This window comes from Panthera onca, chromosome D1, assembly GCF_046562875.1.
Source record: "Panthera onca isolate mPanOnc1 chromosome D1, mPanOnc1 haplotype 2, whole genome shotgun sequence".
In the NCBI taxonomy this organism is placed as follows: Eukaryota; Metazoa; Chordata; class Mammalia; order Carnivora; family Felidae; genus Panthera; species Panthera onca.
The window spans coordinates 26,902,309-26,914,577 of NC_138348.1; the positions used below are offsets into that span (position 1 = coordinate 26,902,309).

A 12,269-nucleotide genomic window follows, 5' to 3' on the forward strand; every position below is an offset into this window, starting at 1 on the left:
TACAATAAAAATGACACTTCCTTTTAAGGGTTCTTTCACACAGCTGCACTCTCTTCGGCCAGCAGATGTCACCGTCGGCTTACAAAGCGTGACTCACCGCTTTCTTCTGGATGAAAAGCTGTGCATCTTTCAGATGGCCAGCAATGTTCTCACACAGGCGTTTCCTCTCCTCTTCATTCAGTACCTTCATATAGAAGGTCCGCACCTGCTCAGTGAAAATGCACAGTGCAGAGAATCAAATAACCAGTTTATCATGAACAAAACTCACCCGATGGGCCCCTTTTGAAATGAAAAAGTAAGACTTCTTATTGGCATAAGAATGAAAACGATTTTAGAATTTAAGGATAATTTAAAGTTCTAGTTAAAATTGTCATTTGTGCGGAGTTCATCACTTTTTTTTTGTTTTATTTTAAGCAAAACAGAAAGAATTCAGTTGATCAGAGCCCACAACTGCTTCTTCATAACGTCCTTCTTCGTCAGTGTTTGTAAATCTCTTATGAACAGAAAACCATACAGTCTACAATTAAGAATCCCACCACACCTTAACACTGCCAAGTCCAAAGTGTGCAAGCTGTCATCACATAGAAATTCAGCACAATACAACCTTTGTTCAATTCACCCAGAACCACAGAGGAAAAAAACTCTAATTCATTAATATATATCCTTAGTTTTTCAGAAGCCAAGCTTTCTTGGAGAAGACACAGGGTGCCTGGGTGGCTCAGTCAGTTGAGCGCCCGACTCTTGATTTCAGCTCAGGTTGTGATCTCAGGGTCATGGGATCGAGCCCTGCATTGGGCTCCACACTGAGTGTGTAGCCTGCTTAGGACTCTCTCTCTCCCTCTCTCTCTGCCCCTCCCTGCACTCCCTCTCTCTAAAATAAATAAAATGAAAAAAAAAATTTTTTTATGAAGATACATGTTAGTAATGATATTTTGTTTATATTATTGAGCTCACCTCTAAAATTAATATCAATAGATTAAAATGGAAAATTGGAGCTTAGTATTGGTATAGGAGCCCTAATGGACTTTGTTCATTTCTGAAATCAACCATTTCAAGGTAATAGCTATGATTTTATTCTACTATTTCATTCATTCAATCAACCGATACTTATTTACTGAGTACCTATAATGTACCAGGCACTGTTCTATGCACTTTATATTAATGTTTATAAAGATAAAAAAATCCCATTATCCAAAATATCAAATTCATAAAATGTCAAAATGTTCATAGCTTTTCTAAATATGTTATCAAATATCAAGCCATAAAAACATTGTTTAAAAATCTGAGCAAAGTTTACGTTTGACACCAAAGTTTAAAAATCTGACTTTTGATAAGAAGACAATCCAATCACAGTACTGCATTATGGGGATTTTCTCAGATCTCTCCCTCAATTCACTAATTCTCTCTTTAGCTATATCTAACATATTGCTTAATCATCCACTGAGTCCCCATATCCATTAAATTCTTATTTGAAAAATTGTACTTTTTGATTCTAAAAATATCTATTTGGATCTTTCTTAAATCTATTTGTTTTTGTTTCCTCACATCCTATTCTTATCTTGTAAGTCATATTCCTTTCTGTATCTCCTTGAATACTGTATACATGCTTATTTTAAAGCCCTTTTAGATTATTCTATAATGTACAGGATTTTTCCATCTATTGCATGCGCAATTTCTCAGGGCGATGGATTTCCCTATATGTACTGTAATTTTTCCCTGTGACTCATGTCCAACAGGAGTTTTCTGCACAATCAATTGTATCCAAGTTATGAAGGTGTCTTGTGATATTTTCACCATCTCTGCAGAAGCCTAGCAGGGTTCACTGACCCACTGTCTCTCACTTCAGGGCTTCTTTATGGTTCTAAGTGGAACAAGAATACAGAGACCTCACCTAGAGGAGAGGAGCAGAAGAGTGGGACCCCCAGTTTCTCAGGAAATCTAGGGCCCACATGCCACAAGCTGCAGCCTCAGTCTGGTGGATAGTTTGTTCCTGGCAGTTCCTGGCTCTCACCATGTCAAGAGCCCAATTCTAGCTCTCTGCAACACAAGGAGCCTGAAGCCTATACTCTTACCCCCTTAAGTCATAAATAGGGTCTGGTTACACACCGTAATATATATACCTTCAATGTTCACACACTGTTGTTATTCCTAGAGATTTAATTTTGTCAGCTCAACCACTTTTTAAAAAAATTTTTAAATCTAGCATGTCTATGTGTGATGAGTAGAAGTAAGGCATCCTGTGTCCCATCAATCACCATCAAACTGAAAGGAATCTGGTCCTGCAATTTCAGTAGTGTGCTGGAGCCCGCTTGCTCATGAGGGCATACTGTCATCTTTTTACAAATTTTGTGACCTGTTCACCATAGCCGTTATTAAAAATTCAATTACATAAACTTACATTATAAACTTTATTTATAAAATAAATTATATTACAACAAAGATAATAAACTCCTGGTTTCCTGGGTGGCTCGGTTGGCTGAGTGTCCAACTTCGGCTCAGGTCATGATCCCACGGTTCATGGGTTCAAGCCCCGCACTGGGCTCTGTGCTGACAGCTCAGAGCTGGGAGCCTGCTTCCAATTCTGTGTCTCCCTCTCTCTCTGCTCCTCCCCTCCTTGCACTCTGTCTCTCTCTCTCTTTCTCTCAAAAATAAACATTAAAAAAAAATTTTTTTTAAAATAATAAACTCCCAAAATGTATGATTTCCCAATTAATACATGTAACCTATGCTCCTGAGGTTATTTGTGTCTGCTGTATCTCTACAGTGGAAATACTGAACATCATATCCCTATGCCACAGATTCAGTGACACCATGTTGCTAGCTTAAAATCAGCTCCAGGGAATATCTTCATCAAGAAAATTGACAAGCACTATAATCCAGGGTTTCCCCTGCCCGCCCTGCACACAACTGCTAATATTTATCAACACACCACTGAATAAAAGCCATACAAAAAACTTGTTTGCCTAGGATCTGGCTGGTCTAGCTCCAAGTTTTTTTAAAAAGTACACGTGCAAACAGTGATGAACAGCACCCCTATCTCATCATGCGGACATGACGACTGCAATGTAAATAGTATGTAACCCTTACCATCTAAGCCTGGCTTCAGCATTCACACCACTCAGGTCAAAGGCAGGCTGGGACTTGGAAGTCAAACTGAAGAAGTCTCCAGGGTGCTGTGATCTGCATGTTCTTACACCTGGCTCGCAACCACCATCTACAGTTGCTCACTATAGGTGGCATGGACCCCACACATGGGACGGCTGTTCTAATTTATTAGCCAGATAAGGATTCTGAACAGCTTTATCAGCTCCAACACTTTAACCACAGACCTTTGACCAAATTCCCTTTAAACATTTTTTTAAACATTTTTTTTAATGTTTATTCATCTTTGAGAGAGAAAGAGACACATAGCATGAGCAGGGGAGGGGCAGAGGGAGAGAGAGACACAGAATCCAAAGCCGGCTCCAGGCTATGAGCTGTCAGCACAGAGCTCAACATGGGGCTCAAACTCGTGAACCACGAGATCATAACCTGAGCCAAAATCGGACGCTTAACCAACTGAGCCACCCAGGTGCCCCCAGAAAACTGGTATTTTTACTAGTCTATACAAAGTGAGAGAATGATTTTTTTCTTTAGTAAGCTTATTAATTGAAGTATAATAGGCCTATAGTAGAGGGCACCAACCATAAGTGTGAGGTTCAATATTTGTAAGTGAACACACTATGTAACTACCACCCAGATCATTCACACTCAGAAATCTGCCCACTGTAGTCCCTTTTCCCAGTCACTTTCTTTCCCCTCCAACTGCCTCCCTAAAGGCAGTTCTTTTGACTGCTAATATTTTATTTATATATTTTGAATTTTTAAATGTTTATTTTTGAGAGAGAAAGAGAGACCGAGTGCAAGCAGGAGAGGGGCAGAGAGAAAGGGAGACAGAATGTGAAGCAGGCTTCGGGCTCCGAGCTGTTAATACAGAGCTTGACAGTGTTTGAACCCACGAACTGTGAGATCATGACCTGAGCCAAAGTCAGATGCTCAACTGACTGAGTCACCCAGGTGCCCCGACTTCTAATATTTTAATTGTGTTTTGCCAAATGTGCTTATCCAAGCTCTTGTTGAGCATTTGGTAACATGAACAGTCCTGTACGTTTCTTCAGGTGCTCATATGTACACATTTCTATTGCGTTCCCACACAAGAGTGTACTTTACTAGGTGAAAAGACCCACACGTGTTTAGCTTTAATGGATCCTGATACACAGTTCTCTGAAACAGCTGGACTAATTTACACTCACAGGAGAGTTAGAGTTGTTTCTCGTTCTCTCGACACTTGGAATGGGCAGTCGTTTTAATTCTAGACATCCTGGAGCATATGTAGTGCTATCTCTTTGTGGTTTCATTTTACATATCCCTGATGACTACTGAGATAAACCACCTTTCATATGTTTTTCAGTCATTTGGATATCCTCTTTTGTGAAGTACCTATTCAAGTCTTTGCCCATTTTCTATTCATTTGTCTTTTTCTCACTGCTCTGTAGAAGTTCTTTACATATTCTGGACATGAGTCTTTAGTTAGATGAAATGCAAACATATTCTCTCACTCTAGAAGCCACTTACTATCTAAATTAATTTTTGCAGACATTGTATTCGCTAGTTTAACACTGGAATAGGCCTCATGCAGGCAAAATTCTTTGAGAGGCAGGGATTGTATTATAATATACTTGGTAACACCTGCCTCACCAAGAATAATGCAGTTACCACAAAAGGCTTTTAGGTGTTTCATTTCATCTAAATGTGGTTTATATCCTACTATAAAGTAATTTCTTTATTATATACACATATCTATGTATACACATATGTGCCTTTCAAATAAAGGTATCTCCACAGTGAATAAATTCATGTATTTCAATATCTTTTACTTGGAACCCACATTTATAAACTGAGAAACTAGATATAGGTCCTATTCTAAGTTTATACACTAAGTTTAACACCAGCTATCCAAACAGAGCTCTTAAGGCAACTAGACTCTTTAATTTCATTCTTCTCTTGTGTGAGGTATAAGTTGTACTGGACATGTTAATGAGGAGGCTGCTCTATAAAGTCAAAGGGTCTCTTGCAGTGCATCCACAGAACAGCTCTTAGGCAGCCACAGGGGATTGGAAAGAGGGTGGGTACTTGACCAAGGGCAGTCAACCATAGGCTGGCCAAAGGCCAATGATGCAAACTGAAGTGAAAAGATCAGTCAAATCAATCAGACTTCCTCTCTCCAGAAACTGATATATAAATATTGAGAGACAGACAGAGAGAGAGAGAGAGAGAGAGAGAGAGAGGGAGAGAGTGAAAAATGGTGTAAAAAAAAAAAAAAAGTGATACATGGAGAAAGAAGCCATAAAGAAGGTTAGGCCATGGTCAGAGCAATGTTAAAACAGAAGCTATGAGGTGGTGAGGAGAAACTCGGGAGGACATGGTAAGAATAAGAAATCAGTTCTAGAAAACAGAAGACGACAGGTGGAAAGCAGTGGAGTAATATGAACAGGGTGCCCTATGATGGAAACATGCATACTTTTGCTACCGAGGCTCCTAGAGCTATTGTGAATCAAGTTCCAGCCCCTTAAATCTAGGCTGTCCTGCCCATCTTCTTAGATGTGGTTGTACTTAGTTGCCTTATTTGCCCATCTCTTACATTCTTATGTGTCACTGCTTCCCCAATGGCCCCCACCTATAACCCCTTCAATAAAATTTGGGGGAGCTGAAATGAGTCTCCATACCTTGTACTGAAAGAGCATAGCAACACAGCTCTTCAACTCCATCTAATAAAGGGACTGATTTATGATTAGGGATGTCTTCCATGAATTCAGTTTAAGACATATTAGACACTTTAGGAGGGGGAAATATGCAGACACTAACAAGAAACTGATCTAATGAGTCTCACAGCTGACAAAGGAGTCATTACCTGAGTGACATTGTCTTCATTGGCACTGTTGAAGCGCTGCACATCCGGAGAACACCGGCTGCTATGTTCGATGGCACAGCGCTGTTCTTGGGGGGCACTAAAGCTATTGGGGTAATAATTTGGAGCACCACCTTCAAAAAAAAAAACCATACGGATTCACTTAGGGAGATGAAAACTGAAGTAAGTCTGAAAACAGTCAACGTGATAAGATATAATTCAAGTGGCAATTACACATACACATATATACACACACATGCCTGCGTATATACACATACAATACATATGCATGCCATGTACCTATTATTTTTAAGGTCTTCTGTCTAGCTACAGGCAGGACTCAGATTCTTAAAGAACAATGCCAGCTTCCAAATGCTCTCACATGGGCGGGCCCACTCTGGGTCTTGCTGAAGACATCTCAAGGTTGCTTGAACACTTCAAGGGATCTGACCTTTAAAATCCTCCGGTGCTTACCAGTACGAATATATTCATACAGGTTTGATCTGGCCCCCACAGAAGAAGAGACCCAAAGACACGTTTCAAATCTGAGAGTTGCATTTGGGCTTGAGCTCAATTCAAACCCCAAATCACAGAATTCTTGGGAGCAACTGAAAGTTGCTCTGCTCCTTCAATCTACAGACACATAAACGGAGCCCTGAGCTGTTAACTGCTCGCCGCATGGTCACGTGGTCATTAGTGGCAGAGCTGGTGTCGGGGATCTTTTTCGTGCCTTCCACTGCAGCACACCCATCTTCCCATTTCCCATTCCAGAGCTCTCCTTCACCCTTCCTTCAAGGTTTTTAAGATTCTCGAAGTCTCTTTCCTTTATTGACTATGACTTTATTCAGCTCTAGCTTCACTTTCGCTTCCCTCCACAGATGAATAAAAAAGGGTTTTCAAAAAAATTTGGTATTTCAGGTATGTCAGCACTCATTTATCTAGACTTCTAGAAAAAATAAGGATAAAATGCAATCAAAACATATTTTACAACTTCTGGAATAAACGAAAAGGCTTTTCTTTTTCATTTTGGCATATTTACTTTCCTACCTGCTTTGACTGGTATTAGCTGAAGCTTGAGTTACCTGAGCACATGCTGCCTAAATAGGAGTGGCCTAGAAACATATTAAGTGTTCTGAACAAACCAGTCTGAGCTTGGAACTTTAACCAGCTCACTGCCAGAACAGATTATCCAGAGTGAATAATCAAGATGCGCCTGTACATGACACTGATCAAGGTACCAAGTGCACGTAGGAAGAAGGAAGGCACCATACTATTACGGAGCCCAATTACTAGCCCTTGGAAGTCATTCTAGGCGAGCTTCATCTATATCAAAGGTGTTGTGCTCCAACAACCAGCCACTACAGTGGTCTTCTGCATTTAGAATCAGCTCTTTGAAATGTGCCTATTTGGGTAATCTTAAAATTCTATTTCCAAATAAGTTCCGACCTTTACTCAAAGTAGGAGTTGTCTTCGAGTCTTTGACTACTGGGAACAATTGAGCTCTTTCATCAAAACTCAAGAGCACAACCCAAATGCTTGGCTTTTAAAACTGGGCAAAGGGTGTGTCAAAATGTAGCCTTAAGTAGTTTTTTCATACATATGCCACTATAATGGTAAACAAGAATGATAAACATGAAACAGGTACTAATTAATGAAGTTCTGAAATCTACATCAACCTCTCTGATACAGGTAGTCTCAATAACAGAAGGACTGAGGAATATGAAAGAAAAAAAAATCACTTTAGAATAAAAATACAGAAGACAGATACAAGGAAGTAACAATTACTTTGGGTAATAACACACCCCGTTAGCCCTATAAGCCTCAGAAAGCAGAAGTATTGCAAACACCTAATATAATCAGTTAGTGAGTAAGTAAACTTGTTAAATACATAGAAAAGGCTTAGTCATGATGATAACAAATGCAAGGCACAAAATCATATAAACAAAAAAATCTTAAGTATATAAAAAATAGTCACAGAAAAAAATACAGCAAGAAATACAGCAAAATGCAACAGTTGTGGTCTCTGAGGGCTGGGGCTGAAAGTGGGTTTTCCTTCTCCCTTCTCTTCTTTCCCTTATGTTTTCTAAATTTTCTTTAGGGCACATGTATTATTATTATCATAGAAAAGTCATCTTTGAATATAGACATCTATAGCCATAGATATAAATATAAATCATCAGTAAAACTTCTAAAGGGATCAATGTAAGCAGCCTATTGCTAAAATAAATGTGTCCTAAATAGAAAACAAAAAGAAAATTAAAATCTATATTAAGCTAGAAAATATTAAAAGGAAAAAAACATTAATTAAACAGTCTCTAATTAGAACAAGTTATCGCAAATAGAGGCTGCTGGTACATGGCACCAAAAACAGAAGTCAAAAGAAAAAAATCATAAATTTGAAAAATGAGTTCCAAAAAACAAAATGATGCACTACAGTCTCATCTCACCAGTTGATTTACATGAAGTCAACTACACGCCCTCAGTGAAAAGGGAAGAATGCCTTGATTTACTCTGTCTCCCTTATCTCACCTGCCCCATCCCCTCTAAACTCTAGCTACATTTGCTCCTCCTCAGCCCCGGCAAAGTGCAAAGAGGAACAAGAAACAGGAACTCTTGGCTGTTGCACTTCCAAGAGTCTAAGTCCTAGCGATTTAAGAAACTATCCACTTTGTGAAGTCCCTAAAACCTAACCCCTAAATTGAATGCTACTCGACAACAGCCAGTGTGTGTGTGAAGGATTTTCCTCCCTGCCTTTCACTATCAGATGGACAGCAAGTAAAAATGTGAGATGGGAACTGTCAATAAAACCGATCAGATAAAGTATACAGATAAACTTTCCTTGCTTCATAGAGGAGAAGGTCCCCTGGGTCTTCTCCACAGAGCAGGACACGGCAAACCGCTGGCCTGGCATGGCGTCCCCTGCCCTCTCCCCACTCGGCAGGGCCCTCTGCCCTCCCTGGGCGAGCCGAATGTCTTAGGCGTACCCTGATTGTCGACCATGCACATGGGGCCGTCACGCTGGTAGTTGGCCACTCGAGCACGGAAAGGACAGTTCACAGGTATCTGAAGATAGTTGGGTCCCAGGCGGTGGCGGTGGGTGTCAGGATAGGCAAAAAGGCGGCCCTACAGTTATAAATGGAACAGGCATTGGTGCTGTGCAGTAACAAACAGAAGGGTCTATAAACTTCACTCTCAACTTTGCAGCACAAAGCACTCTGTACCGGGTTCCACAAACGCTGCCTACTATCCCCTGAAGACAGCAAAGTTTCTTCCCTTATGAAATGAGTTCTCCCTAACTGAACAGCTCTTAATCTTCCACGTCACACAGCGAAACAACTCCAGATTTTCACACCTGTTCTAGGTAAGAACGCCTTTGTTTTCTCAAATAACAAGTTAGCGTCCTGTCTTATATTACTTCCTACTCTCAGAGATGTATCACATCGTAGGCAACTAACTGGAATCTGTGTCCTTTTCACGGTGATCTGGCTTACCACTTTGGATGACCCTTGAAAATTTATTAACGTGACCTTGCTGAAAGGTAACTGAACCCACTGTCCATTACCAGACAACCACTACCACCCTCGGACACTCCTCAGCTCCTGTTGGAGTAACTTCAAAGTTCTCCTCACTGGCTCTCCGCTTCCCGCCCCTCCTCCGACAGTATCGTCCTACACGCTCCTGCCACAAGAATGGGCCTAAGGCCCCACACCGATTACGTTACTTACCTACTTTAAACCTTTCCTCACTGGTCACCAAGTGGCTAAACGAGTATCACGGTTCTTCCCTACATGTCTCCTCACATGCTCCAAGGCATTAGAACTCACAGCCAATGACTTGAGAAGTTGTGGAAAAACCGGGCTAGGGACTGATATCTTGACTGTGCCTACTACATAAAGCCCTTTCACTTTCTAAACACACTTTTAAAAAACTGTAAAGACAGCACATTGAATATAAAATACATGTTTGCCACAACCACAATGCTGATAGAAATTATATGATTCATTCATATAACTCAATTCACCCGTATAATTGCATGGTTTGCATTTATCATCTTTTCTCAGGACTCTCTTCCCAACAGTTTCAATGAAATGGCTTAGACATTTATTTTTTCTTGTTGCAGAGAACATGTATTTGATCTGTGGTCCTTTCTCCTGGGCCTAGGCCTCCACCCAATGTTTCTGTGCTCTTCTAATTGTATGACTCGGTGTTGTTAACTGTCTCCATGTCTCACTGTGGTCCCAGAGACCCATGGTGACACGGATTGTGAAAAGAATTTTGATGACATTTGCTCCTCACCCTGTGTCCTCAATACCAAGGCTATGCAGTCTTGGCTCTACCCATGCCAAGTTCATGCCTTGACAAATCCCATTAACCTCTTTCACACGGTCCAGCCGCCTTCCAACTCCAGGCGGGGAGGTTGAGGGCCCAGGGTCATGCTGTCTTGGCTTCCTTTCCTTTCCAGTTTCAACACAGGCACTTCTGCCTATCCTCTGCACTCTGCTTGGCCTTTCTTCTCTCCTCCCTAACCTTCACTTCTCTCTTGTTCTGTCACCAACTGGAGCGATGCTACTTGATCACAGATCACATTTCTCAAAACGGAAGAAACCTTCTTTTCCTAAAAGGTATAACTGTACAAACTTCTACTTAAGCACTGAAGTCCCCTCTGACGTATGTTCCATGTACCCAATCCTACGTCTTCTACTTCAGGAAAAAGTGACTGCTTACAGTTTAAATACGGTCCACCATTGTATCTATACTCAGGTCTCTCTCCTGCCCCATTTCATCTCTGTTGAAAACTGAAATCCTATCCATTCTTCAAAAGCTATCTCAAATGATAGCTCATTCTCAAAACTCTGTCATCATCCTCCTAACAGACAAGATTTCTCCTGATTCACGGGGCCTTCTGCTTTATATTATAGTTATTGTGAGTCTTTATATCTGTTATAGCAGCCAGGGCAGTTTGCCACACACAGAGGTATTCAATTTATAGTAGTTAAATTGAACTGAAAACGAACAAAAACTTATTTTCTATAAAAGTCCCAAATGTTCCCAATGTCAAATCAAACAAGGTTCTATTAAAAAAAATACAGGGCACCTTAGCTTGTCTCCATGGACAGTGACTCCTGAACTGGACTTGGACACTTATATAAGAAGCATCCATCTGTCACTATGGTCTGATCTGGGGTAATGATCTTTAACCCCTGTATCATGGTCAGAGTCCAAAAACACAAGAGATTGATTTACTCACTAATTATTAAACCAATTATTTTCCTACTGATTTCTGGTCCCCCCAAAATATTTTTCCCTATTTCTACTCTTTTTTTTATGTTTATTTACTTTGGGCGGGGGGATGGAAGAGGCATAGAGAGAGGGAGAGAGAGAATCCCAAGCAGGTTCTGAGCTGTCAGGGCAGAGCCTGACCTTGGGTTCAATCCCATGAACCTAGAGATAATGATAGGTGTCGAAATCAAGATTCGGACGCTTAACCAAATGAGCCACCCAGGCTCCCCTACTCTTTCTACTCTTGAAAGAGCATAATGGAAAGTGATTTAAAAAAAAATAGTGAATGAGTAGGAACATTACTGAGACAAATAGTTAAATTAACCCACTGCCTTCAATCAGTGGCAACAGACATTTAGTTCATAAAAACCATCTCCTGTCTCCTTTTACAGATGGAAAAATTCAAGCATCACCATGGAAGAGGAAATGAATCAAGTTATACTGACCAAGGTGTTATAATCAATTAATGATATTCCCTCCCACCAATTACAGACTGAACAAAGAGTGCTTTACTCTATGGATAACTGAGGTTTTTCTAATGTAACTTCTTTTAAACTAAGAGACTAAATGTCAGTCTTAACATACTGAGAGACTTTACTATGAAATTTGCTTTATACTGTAATACTATAATCTACGAATGCTTCAGTCAGACCCACAGGAACTGAGGAAACTAAGGACCTAGATGAAAATTTAAGTGATGTTTTGGTTAATTCTTCATACAAAAGTCAGGCCAAATTACACAGTGTGTGTGTGTGTGTGTGTGTGTGTGTGTGTGCGTGTGCGCCCACGCACACATATGTGTGTGCTCCTGCCTCTGAACATCTCAATCCACCGGGTTTACCTGAAGCATTTTGTCAGGGCTGGGCTCGATGCCAGGTGGCATGTTGCTCGGGTCAAATGCCATCTGTTCAACCTCAGCAAAGTAATTCACTGGATTCCGGTTTAAAACCAGTTTACCAACTGGGATAAGAGGGTAGTCGTTGTGAGGCCAAACCTAAAAATAAATGTCATATTCACAATTACCAGACAACTAACTACAGGA

General features: G+C 40.5%; 1 protein-coding gene across 1 annotated transcript in view; it reads right to left on the reverse strand.

The window, feature by feature from the left end:
* Nucleotides 1-12,269, reverse strand: part of CAT (catalase) — a 36,637-nt gene that overhangs the window by 2,831 nt on the left and 21,537 nt on the right. The window contains exons 8-11 of the mRNA XM_060606323.3: nucleotides 12,069-12,221; nucleotides 8,932-9,070; nucleotides 5,951-6,081; nucleotides 98-205 (exon numbers count right to left, since the gene is read on the reverse strand). Of these exons, the coding sequence (XP_060462306.1) occupies nucleotides 98-205; nucleotides 5,951-6,081; nucleotides 8,932-9,070; nucleotides 12,069-12,221 (531 nt within the window). The remainder of the gene's footprint in view (nucleotides 1-97; nucleotides 206-5,950; nucleotides 6,082-8,931; nucleotides 9,071-12,068; nucleotides 12,222-12,269) is intronic.